Here is a 25,970-nt window from a genome sequence, read left to right as displayed (position 1 = left end):
ACAGGTGTTCTCATTTCTTTGCTCAGTGAACTCAGCAGAGATGGGGAGCAGCTGGTGACCGCGCTCAGTGGGGCTCTTTCATCCATTCATTCCACCAATACCTACCGGGCCCCTGCTGGGAGCTGGTGACACAGCTATGGTCAAGGATCCCCCTAATCACCTGGGGAGAGGGGGCAGCTTCCTGGACCACACCCCAGGAATTTGCAACTTTAAGAAACCCCCATCCCCTGATCATTTTTGCAACCACCAGAGTGCTGAGGACCACTGGTCCTGCACTTTGTGCCTTACCTCATCAATTTCCAAGAAACACACACCTTAGAATCCAGGCCCCAGAGCCTAGAGGTGCTGTCACGTGCCCCCCTCCTGACCACTGCCCCATGCACCCCCTACAGATATTTGCTCCTGACAGCTTCCAGCTGAGTTAAGCCTCCAGCACCATGGCCAGGTTGACCAGTCCCAGACACCAGCTTCCCAGAGCCCCTCTTGCTCCCCGCTGGAAGCCAGAGACGTAGGCAGCCAGCCTCAGCCTCCAAAGGTCTGCAGGCACTAGGTGCTTCATAAATTAGTGATGCATGGGCTCTGATCCCAGCTGCTCCTGGGCACCTCCCTTCTTCCCGGCAAACCTCCATGGAGAAAATCAGTTACACTTGGGTAGCTGCTTAACAAGGGGGCGGGCTGGAGAGGCCATGAGCCCATAAGAGGGCAGGGCGATGGGGAGCCCTAGGGTCATCCGAGGTCACTGTGTGAGGGTTGCTGAGCAGGTCTGGGGGCGGTCAGCTTGGAGAGCCGTGCCATGTCCTTCCAGAGCATTGTCCATCTGTCCTTGGACAGCCCTGCCCATGCCATTTGTGTGCAGGACATGGAAATCTACTTAGATGTCAATGGGTGAGGAGCTGGGGGCGGGGCCGGGCTGGTGCCTCGTTCCCCTCCTGAGGCTGCCCTTGGATTACGCGGGAGTTGGGGGTTACCTCCATTCTCCGTATATTACCCTGTTGTCCTGCCTCATCTCAGGGGGCCTAGTTTGGGTCTTTAAGGGCCTCCCTGTCCTGCTTCTGCCCCTCATGGGCTGTGGGGCCTTAGAAGCAAGAGCCTTGCCCCTTCTTGGTCCCCTTACATGTGAAATGGGGGTGAGGTTGGCTCCCAAGGCAGCCGTGAGGATTGAGTGAGGGAGGCTCCTGTGAGCTGGAGCCTCGGTGGGGAGGTGACTCACAAGGCCATGTCTTCCCCAGGTCGCGGCACAGACCTCCCAATGTTTTTGCCCTATAGGGATCCCTTGTGGCTGAGACAAGTAGCTCTCCCCTCCTTGGAAGTCAGGAGTTTATAAATAAGATGTATCAATAGCTTGGTAACTTCTAGAGTGTCGGTGGGAGGATGGGGTCTGGGCTGGAGCTTGTCGGAGGGAGGACATGGGGGTCCTTGGAGCAGGGCATGGTAAGAGTAAGGCTGAAGTTGTGTTAGGACTCCAAAACTTCCCTGACCATAAGTTAGGGTGTCTCAGCACCTGAGAGGCTGGGGGGCCATCCCCGTCCATGCCAGCTGCACTCTAGGCCAAGAAGGTGAGGCTCTTGTGCCCCAGCTTCTATCTCCTTGCCGGGCTACCTAGGTGTGCTCCGCAGCAGTGCAAGTCCTTCACCGTAGATAGCTCTCCAGGAGTCGTGGTCCAAATCTACGGCACAGACCCAGTAAAGATCGGGGAGGAGGCTGCCATGAACAGGTGGCCCCTGTCACATCCCACGAACGTGCTGGTGGGGATGGCATCCCCCAGCTCTGCCAACGACAAGGGCAAGGTAGGTCTTGGGGGGAAGGTGAGGGGGACTCCCCCAGGAGATGGAGCTAACACAACCCCTGGGGTCTCCCTTCTAACAGCTGATGTTTCCTGAGCTCTGAGTCTATGAGAAATTCAGTGCCAAATGTTTTGCACATCTGACCTTACTCAGTGCTTGCAACAAACCTGTGAGGTGGGCACTCCGTGACCCCATTTTACAGACGACGAGACTGAGGCACTGAGTGAGGGAAGTGCTCTGCCCAAGCCAGTAATCAGCTGAACAGGGATTCAAGCTCAAGCATGTCTGTCTCCTCCGTGTGTGCTTCTGACCAGGACACCAGCTTCCAAATTAGCTGCTTTTGAAGTCTGGCTTAAAAGGTTTCAGCAGCAGAACTCAAATGGGCTTTTTGGCTAAGACTGATCTCCCAGATGTGGAGCCTCTTAATGAACCTTAAGAGCTACGCTGAGTTCAACGCTGAGTACTAGGTATCATGAGTTGAATTTCCAGAGGCTGGCATTACCTCCTTTTACATAATGAGGAAACAGAGCTAGAGAGACCCCTGTAAACCTAAATAGCGTAACCACCGTGGGGCAGATCCAGGATCTGAGCCCAAGTCCGTGCCCTTTCCCCTGGGCAGGCTGTCACCCTAACGGAGCCCCTGTGAGGGAGAGGTGCCCTTCCACCTCGTAGAACAGGCTTATCAGAGTCCGAAGGGTTAGTGGTGGTTCTGAGTGATTAGAACCACTTGATGCCCAGGCCACACCCCCTGCCAATCAAATCAACCTCTGGGGCTTCACAGCTCCCAGGTGACTCCAATGTGAAGCTGAGGGTGAGAAGAGCTGAGGAAGCACATTCGGGACCAGGGGACTCGTGTTGGCAGAACTTTCTGGAGGGTAGTTAGCAGAGGACTAAGCGGGGCTGACTGAGGGCAGTACACCCCCCCCTACACTCTGTGCGCAGGGCAGGCAACCCCCTAACAGGCAGGTAGTACACTTAGGCAAGACTGAGCATCTCACAGGTAAGGGTTGAGGCTGTGATGTGGCCCAGCTGAGCCTAGAGGATCTGAGACATGTTCTCTGCCCAGGGCTCAGCCTCCAGCACCATCAGGAGTGAGATGCTTACTCCTGGCCCCAGCTAATGGCTAGTTCCGTGGTTCGTGATGGCCTGCGGTCAAGGCCAGTGGCTGAAAGGCAGGTCTTTGTCTGAAGACTCCTCTGGAAGCAGAGGTTGGTGTGGGACACAGGAAAGACTAACCCGCCCCAGTGTCCTGCTTCCTTTTGGGCAGCTTAACCCATTGGAGGCCCCACATCCTCATGACCCATCTCATGGGGCAACAGGTGGGGTCCCAGGAGGGGCAGGTAGAGTGGGGAGGATGTTAGTGTAACTTAAAGCTTGACCTCTAGAGCTGGACAGCCAAGATTGTAAATTCTATGCCACCCCTTTTTCTGGCTGAATGATTTAGTCCCTCGATCTCTCTGCCCTTGTGGGTAGAGCCCACCTGGATGGGTTGTTGTGAGGCCTCGGTGTGGAAGGGCCTGGAGGGTCACAGCATGTTATACACGGGGGTTATTACAGTTATGATGACTCTGTTCACAGCAAGGCACCGGAAACTCAGAAACTGTAACTCAAGACCAAGGTCAAACGGCCAGACTCAGGTACATGGCTCAGGGTCCTGCTCTGGCCCCCCGCCCTCTAATGCTCCCATGGGTGCTGGGTGCTGTCTCCACAGGTTTCGGTCTCCTACTACGAGCACAGTGAGGATGTCCCTATGGCCACAGCTGTGCTCTACCTCACGAGCATTGGTGAGTGTCCTCCCAGCCCTGGAGAGGAGGGGTGGGCTTTGCAGAGGCGAGAGGAGCTGAAGGGGGCTCTCCCTGTAACGAGATGTCTCCCCTGGGTCACAGATGGATTCACACAGTACCCGTTCCCGTGGTCCCTCAAAGCTCACTGCTGACCTCATTCTCTGACCAGAACAGAGGCCATCGGGACCCCACGTGTTCACGTCATCCACCTACCTGTGTCAGGGTCCTACATTCCGCTTCCTCTGTTGCAATGGATGACGTGTCTGGTCCCAAGTTAATCCTAACCATACCAAACTCTTTCCCCTCTCATTCAATAACATTCCTTCAGCAGTTCTTACTGATGTAGGAAGCCACTACCCCTCCTGCCCTCCTCTTTAGATTGTTCCAGAACAAACTATATCCATTCCTTTAATAGGAACAAGTTATTATGCCTATTCTCTTAAGGAACCAGCTATAATGTCTGTTCTTAGACCTGATTCTATGTTATCTTCAAACTCCACTCCCCCACCTCTCTGCATCCTTAGTTTTTCCCCACTTTCCCTTGAACCTGCTCAGACCAGACCCCTACCACCAATGCTGCCCTCATCGAGCCCCTGAACACCCTCTACTGCACTCAGTTCAGTGGTCTATTCTCTTCCTCTTCCTGGACCTGTCCTCAGTGTTCACGACACTGGTGGTCCTTTCTTGAGCCATTTAGGGACCCTGTACTCGGCTTTGCCCCTCTGCAGCTGGCCTTTCCTTCTCAGATCCCTGTGCTAGATCCTTTGGCCACACCCCCCGACCCCGCCTGTCAGTGCAGTGCTGCAGGGCTCAGGCAGCCGGTCACGTGGCTCTACACACAGCCCACAGGTGACTCGCAAAACTCTCTAGCCCAGCATCACCCATAAACTTGGGGGTCTACTCACCAACAGAGCTTCCTGAGTGTCTGACCAATGTCTCAAACTTTTTTTTATAATAACAGGTAACATTTGTTGAATACTGAGCGTGATAGGCAGTTTTCCTATATGTTAAACCAGATCAAATTACTCACCCTACGAGAGTGTTTCAGAGAAAGCGATATGCAATTTTCAGATCAACATTTCTCCTTTTTATTTTATTTATCTATTTTTTTGGCCCTACCCTGCTGGCATGTGGGATCTCAGTTCCCTGACCAGGGATCAAACCGGCGCCCCTGCATGGGAAGCGTGGAGTCTGAACCAAACTTAATACACACCAAATTGAACTGATTCCCTCTACCCCCAAGTCCCTCTTTCCTAGTAGTCTTCCGCATCGTGCTAGAATCTCCATCCTTCCAGCTGGTCAGGCCCAAGCCCTTGGTGTCGCCCTTACTTTTCTCTTAGCCCGTGTTGATCATGAATCTTGTCGGTGTTGCCTTAAGTCTAGCTCGAATCCAGCCACCAGCCACTACCAAAGCTCTCAGCCTGGTCCGAGGCATGGTCATCTCTGCCTGGGTCACCGACAGGTCCCCAGTGCGGTTCCCTGCTCCATCCTTGATCTTCTACAGGTCCAGTCTCAATTTGGCCCGCAGAGAGGCACCTCTCTAAAAGGCTATCAGATAACATCTCTTCCAATCAAAGCCTCCTACCGCTTGCCCACCCTCAGATTAAAGCTGGCATCACCGTTACCTACACAACCTACCCGAGCTGGCCTCACGCTACCTCTAACCCACGGCCTCTTTCCCTTCCTTTGTTCATCCTGTTCTAGGCACACTGGCCTCTCTGACCCTTGAACTTCCCACCATGCACTTCCTATTCTAATTGCTTTTACCCCAGATACTAATACAGGTCACTTTCTTGCCTCCTGCAGGTCTCTGTTCACACTTAGAAGACTTCTCTGATCTAAAACTGAGACACCCCCTCCATCCCCTTGTTCCCTGCGGCACTTTACCATTGGACATAATATGTATTTTACTTATTTCTTCACCCCTTGCCACTGCCGCATGTGTGCATGAGTACGCACACATACCTCCTAAGATCAAAGAAGATAGGGCCTGTCCTGTGTGCTGCTGTATCCCTAGGACCTAGAACAGTACCTGGTTAGTGACGGGCATCCTTGAGCATCCATGCCAGGTGCTGAGTGGACAGCAGTAAACGAGGTCTGTTCCCTTGGCCCTGACATTCCAGTTGAGAAATAGCACGCTGAATGTCAAGAGTTATGAACAAAAATACAACCAGGGTAAAGCCATGCAGTGGTCAGCAGGGTGGGGAGGGGTGGAAGGTGGGATGTAAAGACCCAGGAGGAGCCTCTGTGGTGATACTTGGGCAGAAGCCTAGATCCTTAAGCTCTAAAGGGGCTTGGAATTGCCGTGTATTGAGCCCTGGCTGTGTCCTAGAGGGCCAAGAGCTTTCCCAAAGGCTGGGGAGGAGGGCCTTCCAAGTAGGAATCACCTGGGAAGAAGCCAAGAGGCACAAATGGCCTCATGACCACAGTGGACTTGTTTTGTGGCCTCCCAGGAGGTTGGGGGAGATACATGAATACCTGGGCCTCTCCAGGCTTGCTTACGAGACACTGTCTGCCTCTGAGGAACTTTCTTCCAAGCCGGCAGCATGCCCCAAATGCTGGAGGACCCTGATACCAGCCTTAGGCAGCCCTGGGGCCTTACCTACAGCTCCAAGGCTGCATCCAGCTGGCCTAGGTGGCTGAGACCTTTCCCTCCTGTTGCAGAGCTCTCCCTGGACGTGGATGTCTACCGCAGTGGGCACTTCGAGACAAATGACAAACAGGCTAAGGTGAGGCTGCCAGGGGCAGGAAGCAGGCCAGGGGCCCAGGAGCCAGATCTGGCCCACAGACTCAATTTGGCCTTCATAGTGTCAAATTGCTACAACACAAATCAGAACTGATGCTCTTTCAAAATATTAGAGTGTCTGGTGGCACTAGTCTCCCATCTTAGCCTGGTGGTGTAACCAACTAGGCCGGAGGGTCAGCTGCCCCCTTCAGATGGGGCATGTCTCCTCCAGTTTGCCCCAGACCCCTCTTCCCCTGACACTGAGCAAAGGTAGGAAACTGGTAACCCACATCTAGATCTCCGCCTTCCTCTCAGCCCGCTTACCTGATGTTACTGTCCTGTCCCTGTAGGTACTTGAGTGGGCAAACTCTGATCTAGAGGTCCCCGTCGCCCTGGAGAAAGGCTTGGCTCTGCCCCTGAGGTGGAATAGCATCTGCAAAGCCAAGGACTTAACCTGGCTTCTGCCTGAACCAACGTTCCTGTCTCCTTTACAGAAAAACTGGGTCTGGGGCCCCAAGGGCTGGGGTGCCATCCTTCTTGTGAACTGCAGCCCTGCTGACGTGCACCAGCTCGTGGGCAGGAAGAGCAAGGTGTTCTCTACAGAGGGTGAGAACTGGCCGCTGACCAAGGACCATCACCCACTTTCCTCCCTGGGCTCTGCCTCCCCTGGGGCTTCACGGCTCCACCCCTCAGCAAACCCAGATTCCAGGCTGATGTCCCTGCTCTGGGCCCATCAAGTCTCTTTTCAATGGCTTAATGGCTTGAAGCGTGTAACTGGGCAGAAAGGGGCCCCTTGGCAAGAACACAGGCTCTGATGTCAGATAACAAACAGTTACTTCCTGGCCATTAACTTGAGTATGTTAACTTCCCTGGTCTTGTTTTGCCATCTGTAAAATGGGGATGATACAATGGACATCCCAGGTGGTTGAGAAGACTAAATGAAGACACACAAGGGGTAGGCGAGACCCTTCCTAAAAACCCTCTTGTAGCCTGGGGCAGGACCCTGGGTGTCCTAGCAAAAGCCCTCTTGGATCTGGTCCTGACTTGTGGTCTGGACGTAGATTCCAGGTCCCAGCAGTAGAATGGGATGTCCTGGTTCACACCAAGGCTGGAGGGGAACGCACGCTGAACTGACCATGCCAGGCCCTGTTCCAGGTGTTTGTGGGGACCATCTACCCCTTACAACTGATGGGGTAGATGCCACCCTCACTCAGAGTGGGCCCCAGCCGTGGCAAGTTGCCTGTAGCCATATGTGCAGCAAGTAGCAGAGACAATGACGCAGGCCTAGGCCAGAGCGGGAGGCACAGGGTCCTCGGTGCTCCAGGATACAAGCCCCTCCACCCCCGACCCTACTGCTCCCTCCACGCCTGGAGCGCTGGCCTCCAGAAGCCGCTGAACCTTTGCCTTGTCTTTTGCTCAGAAACAAAGAGTCTGTCCCAGATGATACTGAGAGTTCAGGGACCCAGCTGCATTTTAAAGAAATGCCGGGTGGTTCTCCATACCTCCAAGGAAGAGTCGGAGAAGGCAAGAGTCTACCGGCCACAAAGTGAGTGTTTCTCAACATGCCAGGGCCGGTGTGGCCACACCTGCTCCCGGCAGGGTCCCCATCAGAAGCCAGCTGGGGACCGAGAGCAGCAGGTCAGGGTCTATTACAGCCGGACTTGTGTCCCTGGGATCCTCTGGCTGCCACCTTCACCATGGAGTAAGTCTGTACACGTGGGTGAGTCATTGTACCTCCAAGCCACTTTCCCCAGTGGGGGCGATGATCGTGCCTCTCCTACAGGACTTTCATAGCTGGATGAAGAGAGGTGGGTATTAGATGAAATAGTGGCTATAGCCTTGTATAGATTAATGTCTTCTCGCGAGTATTCCTGCCAGGCGAATCCATCTATTTCTTAACCGAGACTTGGCTGTATTAGGTTTTGAGAATTCAGAGGCTGGGAAGCCAGAGTGGCAGCTATGCTAGCACATCCAGCCCAGGTACCATACAGCCCAGGTACCGTGTGGCAGGCAGGTGGCATGTCCCTATTCTACAGATGAAAGCGTGGAGGGCTGCTGGCTTAGACAGTGGATGTGCCCAACTCCAGCAAAATACCCTTCAACAAACAAGTCTTTGGATTTCCCTAAACGGGTTTAGTATTCAGTGCCTCTAAATTGAGATTTAACTCTTTGCTACTTTCTTTAAAAGCCAAGTCTAGCTTCAGCTGGGCAACTGGGGAGCGTGCCGCAGCTCCCTCCTTACCCAGCACAGGGGCCTCAGCTCCGAGTCGGCGGCTCCATCTCTTCTGCAGACCTAGGTCACAGCTGGACTTGGACGTGACCTGGGACTAGCAGAGAAGGCAGCCCAGGTTGTATGTGGTCCTTTGACATGTGGGCTAGAAATGAGCCTTAGAAACTGTGGCTCTAGGCCTGGTTCAGGCCATGAGGGCTGTTCTGGTCCTATGAAGCCCACTATGTCCAGGCAACTCTGAGGTGGGCTGGGCTGGATGGGCCTCGGAGCCTGCTCAGGAGGCCAGGGATGTGTGTACCCGCCCAAGATGCCATACTTCAAGCTACCTACCTGCCTTTTAAAGTATTCAAAAATTTAGGGCAGGGCAACACAGCACACTGTGTTAACATACCCTCCAGGTGAAGCTGAGTTGAGCTGAAGTTGGAGAGCCATAGTCTAAAAGATAGAGCAAAGGAATTTAAGAAATTTCCAGAGAAATTGAAAGCCAGAGCATAAGGTTTGAGAAAAGGGAAACACTTGAATGAAAGCAGTGATCAACTATGACCAGTGCTGTTGAGTGACTAAGATGTCCAAGTCAGTGGGAAAGTTGGTTTTCAAAGCTGGTCATTAGTGACCTTGATAAGAACAGTGGGGATAAAAAAGAGTAGGGAGTTCCCTGGAGGTCCAGTGGCTAGGACTCAGCACTTTCATTGCGGTGGCCCAGCTTCAATCCCTGACTGGGGAACTAAGATCCCACAAGTTGCCAGTGCAGCCAAAAAAAAGAGTAAAATGGGCAGGCACAGCAAACATAGATCATGGAAGGAGTCTGCCATAAAGGGAAGTATGTGGCGGTAATAACTGGGTGGGGCCTGGCATGGGGTGGGGGTGGGGAACAGTATCTGAAGATGGTAGAACACAGCATATCCATGTGCAGATGGGACCCATCCAACAGAGGTGGTGAAATAGACTCAGGAGAAAATTATAGGAATGAATACACAGTACTCAGAGTATGGGAAGAGGGAGAGTTAATGGCCACAAAATAGTGTTTCCAAATACTGCTGAGGCCCCCTCTGAGGTTTGATCATATCCTTAAAGATCTTTCAGTGTGGCTTTCTCCGGCTGCTTGAATGCCAGGGTTGAGGTCTTGGTGTGGGAGCTGACGGCGTGTGCAGGGTAGTGGGTCAGGTAATGGGTCTTGGAACGTGAGGAGGATGCAAAGGGGAGTGAGGGTGGAGGGTGGGAATCAGCCGTGTAGAAAGGTTTGGGGCTGGGATGAGACTGTAGATGAGCTGGAAAGACTGAAAGAAGATGCCAGATCTGTTTTGGAGGTGGTATCCGAGCCAAGAGCCTTGACATTGGCGTCTAAGATGATGCAGAACTCAAGTTCATTGAAGTAAGGTCGCAGAAGCAGACTGGATGTTCTGGTCTATGGTGTAAATGGTACCCAGCACCGTAGTGGTGGAGACAAGCCAGTGCTAGAACAATCCACGGAGGATGGTAAGGGTGGTAGTCAGGTACAGCGAGGAAGGGGACAGGTGGCATTATCTGATAGCATGTCCTTCAAAGGGATAGGATTCTTGAGGAATGAAGAGATGGTCTAGAAGTGCCATCAAAGAGCAAAGGGCACCTGCCCTACTTCTAAGCCCAGTGGTACACAGAAGGTAGAAAAAAGGAGCACAGTTCAAGGGAGTGTTTACTCTGTGCCCTGGGGCTCCTGCTCTAGAAGGATAAGGATATTACTTGCCCTCAAAGCCTAGGGCAGATGGACAGACAGCCAAGTACCAAGCAGGGGCTTGGGGAGTGGAGGTGGTGAGAGCTCAGGTTAAGCCAAGCTGAGCGAAGACAGAAAGGGCCTTCTAGGTAAAGGTAACTGTGTTGTGGCTGGTCCTTCTGGCCTCCTTTTCTGTATAATGAGGGTGATCGTTACAGCACCTGCCCCAAAGGATGGTGAGGATGCAAATGAGTCCGAGCCCCGACCCCAGTTGCCGGCATGTAGTAAGTCCACAAGAAACGTTAACTGTGCTTAAGAGCAAGCGACTAGATACGAGAGAAGGCCCCCAGCAGCTGGAGAGAGACCGGATGGTGGGCAGTCACTATCCAGCCCCGCAGCACGCCAAGCATGCCTGTTGCGAACCCTGGGCGGGGGCCCTGCGGGGATGCAAGGGGTGGTCATCTGGTCTTGCCCCCTCAAGGTCTGGCTCAAGGCAAGCGAGGAAGCCTCTGAAGCAGGAAGCCACATAGGTACATCCCCAGCGCTGGGGCTGTCCAGCTGGCCCTGCCACACACTAAGGCTAAGCCTGCAGCCAGCACACCTAGCCCTTGTGACGAGGTTCTTCTGCAGAGCCGCCTGGAGCCCATCTGCGAGGCGAGCCACAGCCCCACTCGGGTGATCACTGTGTTGCAACCCAGAGCAAGAGGCCGGTGAAGCAGGCCATGGCCCCAGCTTGTGTCGGACTTTTTGGGTGAGGCTTCCAAGCCTATCTCTGTATAGTTTCTCATCTTGAAGACTTATGATCTCCCCAAAGTTGGCCAAAGCGTAGACCCACCATGAGCCTTCATCTCTTGAAGGCAGGTGTTTTTATCTGAGTCCCAGCTCCCGACAGGTCTTTGAAGAGTGAGTAACTGGCCCCCGTTTGTGAACAAACACCTGGCTGTCCACTAAGCCCTAAACACCAGGAACCTAGGGGCCGAAAAGCCATCTTGGCCCCTGCTCTCCTGGGACTCCCGGCCTGACTTCCGACCTGAGGAACATGCCATTGGGTGTGGTGATGGGCACCAGGCTCCTTCAGCAGCCGGCCTATCCTTCTCTCCTTCCTAGAAGACAGCTCTAGCACCTTCGAATTGGTGCTGGGGCCTGACCAGCACACCTACAACTTGGCCCCCGTCGAGGATGACTTGGAGGAAACCTTATACGTTGAAGCCTTAGAGTTCCCATCCGCCAGCTTCTCGGGCTTGATTTCCTACTCGGCCTCCCTGGTGGAAGAGTCTCCAGACCCGGTACGTCCCCGGGTAGAAAAGCGGCCCTCAGAGCAGGGACTGTGGGGGAAGGGGGACCTGTCACAGCTGGGCAGAAAATGGGAGCATGGTGGGTGGAGCTAGGGTGTCATGTCACCTTCGGGTAAGAGCCCTGTAGAGGACAGGTAAGGGCCCGGAGGTGGGCTGGGCTCAGCAGCTGGAGGCCCGGTGGGGGGGAGGGGGAGAAGGTGGACGGGGAACCAGGTCACCAGCAGGACCTCGTCTTACATCGCAGTCGATTCCAGAGACCGTGGTGTACAAAGACACCGTGGTGTTCCGGGTAGCTCCTTGCGTCTTTGTCCCCAGCACCCAGATGCCTCTAGAGGTATACCTGTGCAGGTAAGAAGCCCTCAGGCTGCCTGGGCCGGGTCGTTTCTATAACTGGCATGCTCTCCTGTCTGTTGGCGGGGTGGGTAAAGATGATTAGACTTCTCACCAGGAAAGTGAAATCCTTCCACCTGAGGCAGCCATCCAATGCTTGTTTGGATACTTACAAGGCTAGGGCTGGAGCCGTGACCACGGCGGTCCCCTTCTGGTCTTAAGGGGAGACAGACAAACAGCATAGTTTCAGGTAGGATCCAGGGCTATAAAGCCAGGTAAAACGATGGAGGGGTAAGGACGAGATTGTTATAGGGACAGCAGTGAAGCCTGCAGAACCAGGAGGGAGCAGGCAAGAGGAGGGAGAGGGGCGACAGGGCAAGGTGAGCAGGGCCTCAGCGTATTAGGGCATAGCCTCTGGGACTGTAACGGACCCCCAGACAGTGGTTTAAAGTCAACTTTCTCCCACCTAGATGCCCCCAGTGGCAGTCAGGGGCCCTGGTTCCTTTCAGGCTGTGGTAATGCTTTCCCCTGGGGCGGCAGCTTCATCTTTATGATGCAGGCTAAGCACAGGCACTTCTGAGGCCCGGCCCCTAGGAAAGGGGAAGAGCCAAAGTCCGGGCAAAGCCAGCCATTTGTCGCTACTGGAGTCTGGAAAGCTCCTGAATTGCTCTGCTCACGTTGCAATGGCCTGAAGAGGCGCAGGCCACACCTAACGGCAGGAAGGCCAGGAACGATCTCTAGCTATGCGGCTGGAGGAGGGCAGAAAAGACTCTGGCAGGTAAAACCCGTGGGAAACCATCCAGGGTTCTGCACAACCACTCCAGCCACGTGGAAAACCAGAGGTACAAATAAAAGGAACCAGTTCAGCCACTGCAATCACGTGGGCCAGATGCAGCCATGGCTCGGGCCGGGGCGGTGGGAGCGCAGTGGTTAGATTCAGGATTGCTTGGAAGGTAGGCTTCCCGGCCCCCAAGTTAGCTGAGGGATGGGATGCAAAGAAACAGGAGTGTTCCCTGGGTTTGGGGTATGCAACAAGATGAATGGTGGTGCCCCTGCCTGGGGTGGGGTAAATTGGTGCTTTGGCTCTGGAGACATAAAGCTAGAGACACCCATTAAGTTTCTAAGTGTCTGGAGCTCAAGGGAAAGTCTGGCAGCTGGAGATGGGAGGCCCTGGCACGTTGCGGGTATTCAGAGCCACAGGCCTAGCTGAGCTCAGAGGAGGAGGGAAGTATATTGGGAAGATGCCTGAGAAGTGAGCTCTAGAGCCATCGAACCCTTGGCTCCAGACAAGAACCTAGCAAAGGAGCCTGAGAAGGAAGAGGAAGTGCAAATAAAAACCAGGAGAGCAGAGACCCAGAGGTTAGGGGAGGGTGATACCAGGTAAGGGGCCAACCATGGGAAATTCCGAGAGGAGAATAAAGTGCCCATTGGGTTTGGCAAGATGGAGGCCACCATGCAGAGCTTGATCCTGAGTGGTGGGTTTGAAAGTGCGGTGGGGTCACAGTTGCGTCGAAGGAAGAATGGGAGGGGAGTACTCTGCAAAACTCCAGAGAAATGGTCTGAAGGGGATTTGGGAAAGGGAAGGCTGTTTCTTAAGGGAAGCAAAGAATAATGCTAATGGATGTGATCCAGCAGAGAAGGGGAAAACTTGGTGGGGAAAAAGTGAACAGGTCACATTGGCCTTAATAGGTAGGACAGCTCACCCACTTTCTAGGAGCAAACTGACTAGAGCAACTGTTAGTGGTAGGATGCTGTCTGGTGCTAAGGACCTGTTGAAGTTGCCAACTTAGAGAACCGTCACTGTGGTTTTTCTCCAACTATTTTTGGTAACGAGCTCTAGGGAAGAAGAAATGTAGAACTGAATCTAACCAGGGTTGTAGTTTTGTCAGGCAGATAAGCCCAAGGGGAAGGATAAGGGTATAATTTTTATGATGCATCACATACTCAAAGTTGGATAAGGAGAAAAGCAAAGACACGGGGGAATGGGAATAAAAGCAGTTGAGGTCCAGGCATCACAGTGATATCAAGCTGCTGGCCCAGGGACCAAAGTGAGCAGAGAAGATGGAGGTGCTGGAACTGGACAGTTGATCTTGGAGGTGGTGAGACCATTAGGATGGGAGGGTAGAAATAAGACCTTGTCAAGTCAAGGATCTGAAGAGGTCATGGTGGCCTGGCTGTAGCACCTCATGGCAAGGAGTACGTCCATCCCTCCTCCAGACTCAGTGGAGGGAAAGAAGAAAAATAGCTCTTCCACGGGAGGGCTGCTAGGGAGTAGGGTCCACAGAGGAACGCCAGGCTTCAGAATGAGAAGGTAAAAGGGAAGAGCTCGAGAGATTTTGCTGACAACTGATATTCAGGTATAAGATCTTTCTTGTCTTTTGTATCTGAAGACAGAAGTTCACTCACAGGAGGCATCTACTGAGACTCTGATCTTCTAAGACTCTCCCATAAGGGTGGTATTCAGGCATGGCTTGCCCCAGTCTTGCCACAGATGGTGTACAAGACTGGGGCTACACTTCTCCCCCAGCACACATCTCAGACTGTTTCAGACCTTGTCAGGCTGGCCAGTTCCCTGCAGTCTTGTCTGTGTAGAATCAAAAAATTGGTTCTTTGGAACAGTAGCATGGAATAGCAATTCAAGTTTTGGAGCTGGATCAGAATCCAAATTTTTTACACTTCCCAATGGTGACCTTGCTGGCATTCAACTCATGAGGACCTGTTGGTAAAATGGGTGGTCTCAACGTCAGCCCCAAACATCACTGTTTCTCTCCAACAAGGAATGGATGTACACTGTGGACCTGTAAGCCTGGTGCTGTACATGATGGCACTAAGACCACAGGGCTCAAGACCCACCCCTGCCAACCATATGAATATGACAACCTTGTTGGCCATCTCAAGGGGGGTACTAGGCTTCTTGGCTTCTCGGGAGAAAAGTACAGCCCCCTTGCGGTGAGAAGAGTCAGCCCTCTGGGTAGATGAAGGCAGGAGAGCCTGGGGCATTTCCTAGATCACTGGGGCAGGGGGTGCAATGTGACTGCACAGTAGGGACAAGCAGGGTCTTAGGACACGAGAGCGGAGACTGACACTAGCAATTAAAAAAAAAATTTTTATTGGAGTATAGTTGATCTACAATTTTGTGTTAGTTTTAGGTGTACAGCAAAGTGATTCAGTTATACATATATCCATTCTTTCCTAGATTCGTTTCCCATATAGGTTATTACAGAATGTTGAGTAGAGTTCTCTGTGCTATACAGTAGGTCTTCATTAGTTATCTATTTTATTTATAGTAGCATGTATATGTCAATCCCAATTTATCCCTCCTCCCCTTTCCCCCCTGGTAACCATAAGTTTGTTTTCTACAACTGTTGACTCTACTTCTGTTTTGTAAATAAGCTCATTTGTACCCTTTTTTTTAGATTCCACATATAAGCGATATCACATGATATTTGTCTTTCTGTGTCTGACTTACTTCACTCAGTATGACAATCTCTAGGTCCATCCATGTTGCTGCAAATGGCATTATTTCATTCTTTTTATGGCTGAGTTAATATTCCATTGCATATATGTACCACATCTTCTTTATCCATTCCTCTGTTGATGGACACTTAGGTTTCTTCCATGTCCTGGCTATTGTAAATAGTGCTGCAATGAACATTGGGGTGTATGTATCTTTTTGAATTATGATCATAATTATGACCCATAATCATGGGTCATATGGTAGTTCTATTTTTAGTTTTTTAAGGAGACACTAGCAATTCTTGACCTGACTTTGCCATGAGCTAAACCAAGTGATTCCGGGCAAGGCACGCCCTGAGCTTAGCAGCTGGTGCTCCATGAAGTGGGGGTACAGCAGCTCTGCTTACCTCACGGGCAGGGGCATCATCTCTCCTGACCAGAAGGAGGTTCCCCCTCCCCCTGGGACAGAGAGGTCATGACCAGTCGGGGAGCCTTGGAGGCCTTCCTAGAGCCGGCTTATCTCCCGTGGCAGAGAGCTGCAGGTCCAGGGCTTCGTGAACACAGTGATGGAGCTAAGCGAGAGAAGTAACATCCAGGTGGCATCTGTCTACGAGGACCCCAACCGCCTGGGCAGGTGGCTCCAGGTAACCCCCCACCTGTGGGGGAGGGGCGGGGGAGACACCATGTGCGGCACATACAACAAACTTCACCAGCTTCTGTTCAGCCTTCCAGCAGAGCTAAGACTAAGCAGGGGCGTCTTTGTTCTTAGGAGGTCAGTGGTGGCTGAGATGAAATGACTTGCCCAAGTCCTAGCCACTAAGGGGTAACGCTTAGGGTCCAACCTCCTCCCATTCCAGAACGTACGCGTTCGAGACCACAGAACACCTAACCCTGAGGCCCAGGTGTCTGAGGGGCTGATGCCTCCAGCTACAGGCTGGCCGGCCCGGGGCACTGCCCCAGGGTCCAGCTCGACCCTGGCTGAGCAGGAAGTGTCGAGCCCAGTCTTTTGAGGTCTGGTCTGTAGTCACAAATGACGAGGACCTGTCTAAGTAGTAGCGCTGAAGGAGAAAGGGGCCGACTTCTGCCCCTGATCCTGCCGTGATAGAACTCTAAGTACCATGAAAGCAAGAAAATGATATGAGCTAGTGAGTTACTAGATTAACCTCGGCGCTTTGGGTGGTCAGGAACGTCTTCAAACACGGGAAGCAAGGAGCTGGCCATGCAAAGATTGGGGTTGGGGGTGGATTAGAAGTAGGAGCCCTTCAGGCACAGAAACAGGCGACTGAAGATAGATCCACCATGTGAGGAACAGAAAAGCTGGTGTGGGGAGATCAGAGTGAACTACCGTCAGAGGTAGGTAAGAGCTAAATTATATATCGGGGACCTTTTACACAAAGGTAAGGAAGAGAAGAAACCAATCCCAAGCAAGATGAGGGGAATTCCCTGGCAGTCCAGTGGTTAAGACTCTGTGCTCTCACCACCAAGGGCCCAGGTTCGATCCCTGATTGGGGAACTAAAAGCCCACGAGCCGCGCCGGTGCAGCAAAAACAAAACCAAGCAAGATGACATTGAATGGTATGAATCAGGGGAGTTGAACGTTCTGACTTAGGTTTTAAGAAGACCCTCTGGCTGAGAAATAGAGAGCCAGCCTTAGGAAGGGGCAGGAATAGAAGAGATGCTGATTGGAGGGCCTGACAGTCACATGGGGAAGAGGTGGTCTTCCCCAGGTGGCTTCCCCTGAATAGTACCAGAGAGGAGTCCACTTGGAACATATTTTGGAAATAAGGCCAACAAGGCTTGTTCATGGATTTGGTGCAGGAGACGAGAGGAGGAAGAATCTTAGGTGACTCATCAGGTTTTAAACCTGATGAACAGAAGGACAGGCCAGGGAAAATCCCCAAGAAGGGGGGGATGCCTATGCAGGGTTTTGAGGGCTGAGCAGGAGGTGGCAGGAAGAAGGGGGTTCTCCCTGTACCTGCTCTCTGGAGGTGGCCCGTGTACAGGGAGCACTTGGGGCTGGAACACTGGACACGGGAAAGCAGCTGATGGAGCGAGAGAAACTCACAACTTGTTTCCCTGTGTCCTCCAGGATGAGATGGCCTTCTGCTATACCCAGGCTCCCCACAAGACTATTTCCTTGGTCCTCGACACCCCTCGGCTCCCCAAGCTCGACGATTTCCCCATGAAATACTCACTGGTGGGGGCTCGGTTTGACTGATCTGAACTTGGTCCAACCTCTCAGGCCTGGTGCCTGCTGGAAGTGATGGGTGCCAGGGGAGAGGGCCCAGGTGGCCTCTGGGGGAAGGGGGTGTGGGAATCTACTGAGTCTGGAATGGGGTAAGACTGAGGCTTGACGCCTGTCCCTCCTAACACCCTGCCCCTGCTGGCTGTCCTTCCAGAGCCCTGGGGTTGGCTACATGACCCAACGCACCCAGGACCATACGGTGGCCAGCATAGATTCCATTGGGAACCTGATGGTGTCCCCACCTGTCAAGGCCCAAGGGAAAGAATACCCTCTAGGCAGGATCCTCATTGGCAGCAGCTTTTACCCCAGGTGAGGCAAGAGGCCAGGTGGTGGCCAGATGCCTTAAAACCAAAGGGAGGGACTCTTGTAGTTCACCTGGACCCACCTGATTCCCAGAGGACTCAGCAGGTCATCTGCTCTGGACCTTAAACCGTCAAGTCAGGACCTCTGAGCCTTTGATTCATGTAGGAGACTAGAGGTAGAAAAAGCAGACAAACCACTCATTGAGTGGTGATTCCAGGGTTTAAATTGAAGCATGCTGAATTTGGTTGGCCTATTGACCCAACATGATGTTACTGTCACAAGATGTGTGGCTAGATTTCTTGGTGGCCGCTCATATAAATCCAGGAAATACTTGTGTCCCAGGGTTCAGTCTTCATCTAGAATCCATTGGCTCAGTCCTGAGTTGAGCCAGAGTAAAGGATTCTTTTTTAAATTTTTATGGAAGTATAGTTGACTTACAATGTCGTGTTAATTTCTGCTGTACAAAGTGACTCAGTTATACTTGTATACATTTTCTTTTTCATAGTCTTTTCCATTATGATTTCTCACAAGATACTGAATATAGTTGTTCCCTGTGCTATACAGTGGTAAGGGATTCTTAATAACCACCCCACCCCCCTATGGACCAGCCAATGGGTAGAGCAGCCAGTTACCTGAAGGTAGCCTGGCACTCACCGAGTAGTTGGCAGCCAACCTGGGCCATGCCGGCTCACAGGCTGTTCTTTCCATCTTCCCTTTAGCAAGGACTGCCGGAACCTGAGTAAGACCCTCCGGGACTTCCTCTACGCCCAGCAAGTCCAGGCCCCAGTGGAACTCTTCTCCGACTGGCTGATGATCGGCCATGCCTATGAGTTCATGTGCTTTATCCCTGCACAGTACAAGGTGGAGGACAAAAAGGTCTGTGTTGGGGGCTGGAGAGGATGTCTCCCACCCTCTTTCAGAGACTTCTGGAAGCTTCTGGAAGGGAAGCTAGAATCTGACCCTAGTTCTTTGATTCCCAGGACTTCCGGCTGCTCCTGGCCAGCCCCAGCTCCTGCTACAAACTGTTCAAGGAGAAACAGAAGGAGGGCTATGGAGACGCACGTCTGTTTGAAGGGATTAGAAAAGATCAGCTCCTTTCTAATGGTAAGGGGACCCCCCCCCCCCGCAATAGAGGGCAGCTCCTCGGTCCCAGATGTCCTTTCTAGAGAACAATTTCTACTTGGTGCCTCCTGATAGAAAAGGATCCTAGGGAAGCATAAAAGCATGAAATGTACCATATTAGAACATCTTGTTCTCTTTCAGGGTAATTCTGGTGGTACTAGGACAGGACAGGCAGATCAGCCAGAAATTCTGGGATGGCTGAGAGGCTGCTAGAATATATGCAAAGGGGGAACTTAACACATGGATGGCTCCATGTGGTGGCGGACAAGCCAGATGCTACCAGCACTGGTGTCTGGATCTCTTCGGGGAAGGTTGGGTTAAGTACGTGGGTGTTGGGACTTCAGGGTCTCCTGGTCACCCTGCAGGAAGACACAAGTGGATAAGCAGAGACTGTGGGGCCTGATGCCACAGCAGTTCTGTTCTAAACCTTCTGGAAACCTAGAAAGGGAGTGGGGGTGGTGGTGAAGTTCTCGAAGTGTGGCCTGAGGACCAGCAGCTTCAGGATCACCTGGGAGCTTGTGAGAAATGCAGAATTTCAGATCAAATTTTGAGGTGGGGCCCAGGATCTCATGGTTCTCGGAGGGCTTATGGAAGGCGACCTTGAGTATGAGCCACCTGTCACACACCAAAGACCTTGTGTTATCTCAGCTGATGGCCAAGTGGAGCAACTGAAGACAAAGTTAAATAACCCGGGCAAGATCATAAGTGGTAGGTAGCCAGGCTGTACACAGAAGGCATGGAGGTGCCCAGGTGAGCGGGGGCCGATGGCACTTGCTCACCTGGTCCAGGCTGCCTGCCTCAGACCCGATCCCAGGCTCCTCCCCTCCGACCCGGGACCGAGTGGCCGGTTGTGGCGGTGTAAGTCCTCCCTGGGCTTTCACGGACCCTGCTGAGTCCCCACATGTGACGTTTGACCTAGAATGGGTCCCTGGAGGCCAGTCAGGCCACCCACCATCGTCACTGGCCAGAGAATATACCCAGTCAGCTGTGCCCAGGACTGGAGTCTGCCCAGCCCTGGACCACGTGGCCCGCCCCCTGGCCCACAGGCCTGCCCGCCCTCTCCTCCTTCCTACAGGGAGGGAGGCCAATACCATCAATCAACTTCTGGCTGATGAAGACATGAGGAAGCAGAACGACTATGCGGAGGTAGGGGCCAAGGACTGGGGACCTTCTCCAAAAGGCAGTGGGAGGCAGTGACCACCTTGGCAACGGGTCCCTAACTGAGCGATAACTGTGACCAAACATCACACACGATACCTTACTCTAATCCTCAAAATAACCCTATGAAGTAAACCCACCTTGTCTATGAGGATAGCAAGGCTCAGAAGAAAGCCTCCAGCCTGAGCCGATGAACTGGGGAACCAGGTTTGAACCCCAAGTCATCTAGTGTTGGACCCGAAGACAGTGCTGTAGCTCAACCTCCCGACAGAGGACCGCCCCGACCCTGACTTCTCTAGGAAGCTCTGAGCACCAGAGAACACACCAGGGCCTTCTCAACACTTCTGGATGAAGCGGCCCTTCAGCTCAGGGTCAGAATCACCCAGCACCTCAGGTCCCTTAAAATGTGAATCACAGGCTGTGAGAAGCAGATTTTCCAGAAATTAAACAACTTCTAGAGGGGAAGCCACGGCCTGGAGAAAGGACAATGACAGGCCCAAGGTCACCCGTCAGCACAAAATCGCTTGGTCCGCTGAGTCCTTACGGCTCCCGGCCAAGGCATGCTCTGTGCCCTGACCTTTGCTGAAACAGGGGAGGCCTCCGGGCACGGCAGGGTGGGCAGCAGCCAGGTGGGGGTCCAAACAGCATCTCTGAGCCCTGGTGACACGTACCCTGGGTGTGAGGTCATGAGCCCTATGTCAAGACCTAGGAGATGCTCAGGTGTCGGGTATTAGCTGGTCTGGGCAGGGAAGTGCCCCGGGGGTCCACTGATGGTGTCCCTTCCTAAGGATGGGAGCAAGTGCCTGGGTTTGAGGACCTATTCTTGCCCTTGCCCAGGTCCCCCACTCTGGCCAGGACTGAGGGCCAGGGGCCCCATGCTACTGTACAATTAGGACTAGGAGCTGCCCTGGCGCTGATGAGCTGAGGGATCCCAGCCTCTCGAGACCAGGCCTTTGCTCTGAGCCCGACTTCAGAGGGCCGGCCCCCCGCCCTGCATGGCTCCTCGCCTGCAGTCAGTGCCGAGGAGATGCAGCTGCTTCGGGCTGGTACCCCGTACCAGACAAACTCGCTGCCCTCCCGGCCCTTTCCCACCCCGCAGAAGTGCATCGACCTGAACCGCAGCATCCTGAAAAGGGAGCTGGGCCTGGAGGAGCAGGACATCATCGACATCCCACAGCTCTTCTGCCTGGAGCGTATCGCCAACATCCCCTCCAGCGAGCAGACCGAGAAACTCTACGCGAGGCCCTACTTCCCTGACCTGGTGAGGGGCGCAGGGTGCGGGCTTGGTGTCCCGGGGCTGGGGCTGGGGGTAGTCTCTGGCCGACTCTGGCCGGTCTCTTGACGGACACGGTGCTAGACTACGGAGGCGGGGCCCAGCAGACAGTGGCGCCTGAGAGGAAGGGAGGTGAAAGCCCTTCTCTCCCCCAGTTAGGGAAGACCCCTCCAGGGAGCAGGTGAGCAGGGGCCCAGGCTGGACGACTTGCCGAACAGGGACCGACTTCAAGGGCCCACCTCACAGACGGGGATGCTGGGCTCCACCAGAGTTGAGGGGGTAGAGCCGTCTGCTGGCCATGAGACCATGGGCAAGCTCCCTGATGAGGTCTTCCTGTCCGTGTATCCGGGCAGCATCCTCCTATTTAGAACGGGAATTGGGAATTTAGGGTATACGAGAGACCCCTGCTAGGCCAAGCCTTCCAACCGTGGCCTACATCTGACCTTTCTCTCACCACTGTGACCCATCACGTAGGTGCTTAGAATGAATTGAGACGCTTGGGCTCATCAATTCCTTAAACACTTGCAGGCCTCTTCTCTGAGCCCCAGGGACACAGGCCCTGCATTCAATCGCACATGGTTCTTTTTACAAGACCAGTGAGGCACTCTGGGCATGCAGTAGGAGGCTTCATAGGCCCTGGGAGTAGGGAGGTATGGGTAATGGTGGGAGAAGCTGCTTTTGAGGAAGAGATGCTAGAATGAAGACGTGAAAAATGGACAGAAGTCCAATGGCAAAGCCGGGGGTAGAGAGCATTCCAGTAGAGGTAGGCAAGATTATGGCACAAACAAGACTAAAAGGCCAGGACAAGAGAAATGCAGTAGAGGACGGAACCAGGGAAGTTGGCAGACCTCAGCTGGGCAAGATTTTGGTTTTGCTATTGAGAGATATATCAGGGGTCATTGCAGGGTTAAGCAGAGCGGGGTGGAGTTTGCTCGGATGGATTAGCGATGTCTGTCTGAGCACAGGCTTGGAGAAGGGGTACCCTGTGCTTGTCTTTCCTGGTCTAGCCCAACCACAGAGGCAGCTGGGTTTTCCCTTGCAATGAACCCAGTGGTCTTCCTTCCTTAGAGGAGGGACAGGGGCCTTTCTTCCACGGCTCTGACCCGTTCATCCTAACTGCCTCTCTGACAGCTGCAGATGATCGTGATGGGCCAGAACCTGGGCATACCCAAGCCTTTTGGGCCCCAGATCAATGGTACCTGCTGCCTGGAGGAAAAGATCCGCCAGTTGCTAGAGCCCCTGGGATGCCAGTGCGCCTTCATTAACGACTTTGACTGCTACCTGACTGAAATCGGAGACTTCTGCTCCTGTGCCAACATCCGCCGGGTGCCCTTTGCCTTCAAATGGTGGAGGATGGTGCCCTAGACCCAACTTAGCGCTGCCAGCCCTGCCCCAGCATGAATGGCCCACTATCACTACTCGACAGTGTCTGACCCTTGCCCTGCTCAGGGGCCTGGAGTCAGGGTACTACACCCCTTACTCACCCTGTTCACCCCCGTCCCTCAGCATTCAGTGGGGTGGCAATACTGGCGGCTCGAGCCCCTTGGAAAAAGATGGAAAATGCTCACTGAGAAGTTACTGAATGTCCATTAAAGCTCTAATCGTTCTCACTGCATTTTGGCCGTGGCCGCCTCATTTCGGGGCAGGGGGTAATGGCTAAGGATGGAAAGCGGAGCAGCTGGGACACCTGTGGTCAGGCTGTCCCACTGGGAGGGGCAGGGGACCAGGCTACCATGGAGTTGCTGTCCCTCGTCTTTAAGGTCTTTGCGTGTAGTGGGAAGTGAAGTGGTTGGGCTTGGATCACGCAAATTCTTCTCCAGTTCAAGCATCTGATGAGCTGGATGTAGATGCCTGAGCTGAATGTGACAGACTCTAGGCTTGGGGAAGGGAGAGGACTCCCCCTTGGCCTGGTAGGAGCTGCAGGAGGCCAGGCCCGAAGAAGAGTGACCCCCGTGCCTTGGGGACAGCGGGCGTCAGCAGGTATTAAGACTCTGAAGGGCAAGCTGCGACCGGCAGGCCTGCATGGACCCTTGTTAAGCCCAAAGTGTCCAGGCGAGAGGAAACAAACACCCACTCTAGGACCCAAAGCTGCCTATTGCCATATCTCTGCCCACCCCCATGTTGATGGCACAAAAATGCTATTAAGTAAGTCAAATGATCCTGAGGTTTAACCACAGCTGCTCCCACCCTGCCCCTCCTCCTGCCGATGGGAAGCTCCAAGCAGTCCAGGTCCATAGGCACTGCCCCGTTCCAACCTGGAATGGGGCAGTGCCTATGGGAGGGGCTGATCTGATGACATAAAGCAGCCGGCATCCCAGAGGCTCCACAAACAGGACCGGTGTTGGCATGCTGGTGGCTGGTGGCCTGGAGCAAAGGCTGTCAACTTGGGTAGAACAGAGAAGGCCTGGGGCCTCTGAACCCATGACTGGCTGCTTGGCGCCCCCCGGTGGACAGCTCGCCACACTGCCAGTGAGGGGTCAGCACGGCCTGAAAGGGGCACATTTGTGACCAGTGCTGAAGTGACAACAGGGCTCCCTTATGAGGAGTGGGTGGAGGAGGGTGGGGAAGAGCGCACGTTTTATAGCCCTCTTCAGGCGCTTGCCGCGCCTCATCCTCTCAAAGCCCCAGTGCGATGAATATGAAAAACTCCATGTTTTGAGTTGGGCCAATGGGGTGCTGAAGCCTCCCTGAGGGTCACACATTTCCAGGAACAGAGCTGGGAGCTCCACTCACCTGCCAACCCCAGCAGGGGTCAAGCCTAGAAGCTAAAACGACCCGCTCCCCTGGGGCCCAGAGTGGGAGCCCGGGCCGGGCTCATGTAAGAAGCCGTTGCGTGTTCTTACGTTTGTTCCGCTGAAAAAGAAGTGCAGAAGCCAAAACAGAGTAAACAATGATGTCGTTTATTTAAAATGTTTACTCCAAGAAATATATATATAAAAAAAGACAATTACAGCACTAAACCAGGCACCTTCGACCAAATCACAACCTCTCCTTGGACTCTCCCCTTCACGTTAAGCCTCCTCGTCCAGTCTCCTTCCTGAGCTGGAAGACACGTCTGGAGCCCGAAGGATCCGCGCACCCCAGCCCCGTGGCTGTGTCCCTTCCTCTGGGAGCGCAGGACCGTCTCCCCCCACTCCTTGTTCTAAAGGATTTTCCCCCTTAGGAAGTTCATTTTAAAATTCTAAGCCCAAAGGAGCGATTGTGGGAGAGAACAGGGCGGTCTCCACGTGGAAGGGACATCCCTTTCCTGCTCCAGTCCCTGGCAGGGGGCCCCAGAGCGGGCTGGCGGTGGGTTTCAGATGAGTCCACTTGAAGACTGAAGCCCCACTTGGCCAAGGGCAGCTCCTGCAAAGGCCAGGACCCAGGCTACTGCTCCCTTGACCCTCTCGGTGACTGCACAACCCAAGGGAGGCTGCACGGGTACGAGGAGCACGTGCGCCTAAGCCCACTCCAGGAAAGAGGTCTGTCAGGAAACCGAGGGGTTCTACGCAGGGAAGCTTGAGTCAGCAATGGTAGTTGGGGGGTGATTTGGACAGATCAGGTTAGTTTAGCAGAAGCTCTGAAGTTGCAGAAGCTTCTCCCCTGGACTATAAACACAGGACAGTTGAGACGAGCATGAAGTCAGACTAAATCTTAGAAAGAGGCAGGCCGGCCTCCTCCCGTGAGGCCTTGGGACTGGCCAGGACAGATACCGGTTACGCGCCCTGCGAAGGCAGAAGCCCCTGTCAGGAGCGACAGGGCAGGGGGGGGGACGAGTAGGGAAAAAAGCAACAACGACTAGATCATTTTTGGCATTTTAACATGGAGACAAAAGTGGTAACAATAGCAAAGCAAAAAATCATTAATAAAAAAGACCAATATTTAACTTTCCCATCACCCAAGTCTCACACTGAAGTTCTATTCCCGTTTCCCCCATGAGCACCACTGAACTAAAAAATCTATTTTAAAGCACCCAAACCAGTCCAGACCCTCTCAAAACCAAGAGCCCCAGCCAGAGCTGTCGCCTCTCTTGGGTCCAAGCGAGAGGAGGGTTCCGGGAAAGGCACCTCATAACTCACGCAGCACGACGCCGGGGACGGGTTCGGGCACAGGGCACTTGGCGGGGAGCCGGGGTGGCAGTCACAGCCTCTGTGCTGACACGCAGGGAAGGGGACTTCTTCCGTGATCCCAACTATTTGGTTACACAGCCAAGCAAACGTGACTAGAGAGTTGGGTTAGCGGAACAGGAACCCGGGCCTCAGAAACAGACCGGGCCCCTTCCAGCAGGATCCAGCAGGGGGAAGGGGGTCAGAATAAAGACAGAAGCACAAAGGCGATAAAGGCTGGCACACAAAGGGCTGATCCTTCTTTGCAAGGACTCCAGAATGCACTTTTTACTGCTGGCTGGTCAATCTCTAATGGCGAGTGCTGGCGAGGCGGCCCCGGCTCAGAGGAGCCTTCGAGCCGGATCTGGAACCAGATACACTGTCCCCACACCTGCCCACCCCCCCAGGTCCCCACTGGTTCCACAATCACCTGATTTTCATTTGGACTTCTTTTACAGCTAAAGCAGATATAAATGGCTAAACACAGATC

General features: G+C 53.6%; 1 protein-coding gene across 1 annotated transcript; it reads left to right on the top strand.

Annotated features, from left to right (window-relative positions):
* Positions 1–793: 793 nt before the first annotated feature.
* PADI6 (peptidyl arginine deiminase 6) lies at positions 794–22,760 on the top strand. Its single transcript, XM_061187060.1, has 16 exons — positions 794–885; positions 1,604–1,787; positions 3,496–3,568; positions 6,233–6,297; positions 6,788–6,899; positions 7,714–7,839; positions 11,321–11,499; positions 11,753–11,856; positions 15,827–15,938; positions 17,384–17,491; positions 17,694–17,848; positions 18,562–18,718; positions 18,823–18,946; positions 20,040–20,110; positions 21,222–21,383; positions 22,527–22,760. The coding sequence occupies exons 1-16, from the start codon at positions 794–796 to the stop codon at positions 22,758–22,760; spliced, it is 2,058 nt and encodes a 685-aa protein (XP_061043043.1).
* The last annotated feature ends 3,210 nt before the right edge of the window (positions 22,761–25,970 follow it).

Source organism: Eubalaena glacialis, chromosome 3, assembly GCF_028564815.1.
Source record: "Eubalaena glacialis isolate mEubGla1 chromosome 3, mEubGla1.1.hap2.+ XY, whole genome shotgun sequence".
Classification (NCBI taxonomy): Eukaryota; Metazoa; Chordata; class Mammalia; order Artiodactyla; family Balaenidae; genus Eubalaena; species Eubalaena glacialis.
Note: the sequence above shows the minus strand (reverse complement) of the source record. Positions and strands in the feature narration are given on the sequence as shown.

Coding starts and splice junctions, on each gene's coding strand:
- PADI6 (XM_061187060.1), top strand. CDS start 794: ATGTCCTTCCAGAGCATTGTCCATCTGTCCTTGGACAGCCCTGCCCAT. Junction 6,900..7,713: donor CAAGGTGTTCTCTACAGAGG/GTGAGAACTGGC, acceptor TCTTTTGCTCAG/AAACAAAGAGTCTGTCCCAG. Junction 11,500..11,752: donor TGGAAGAGTCTCCAGACCCG/GTACGTCCCCGG, acceptor CTTACATCGCAG/TCGATTCCAGAGACCGTGGT.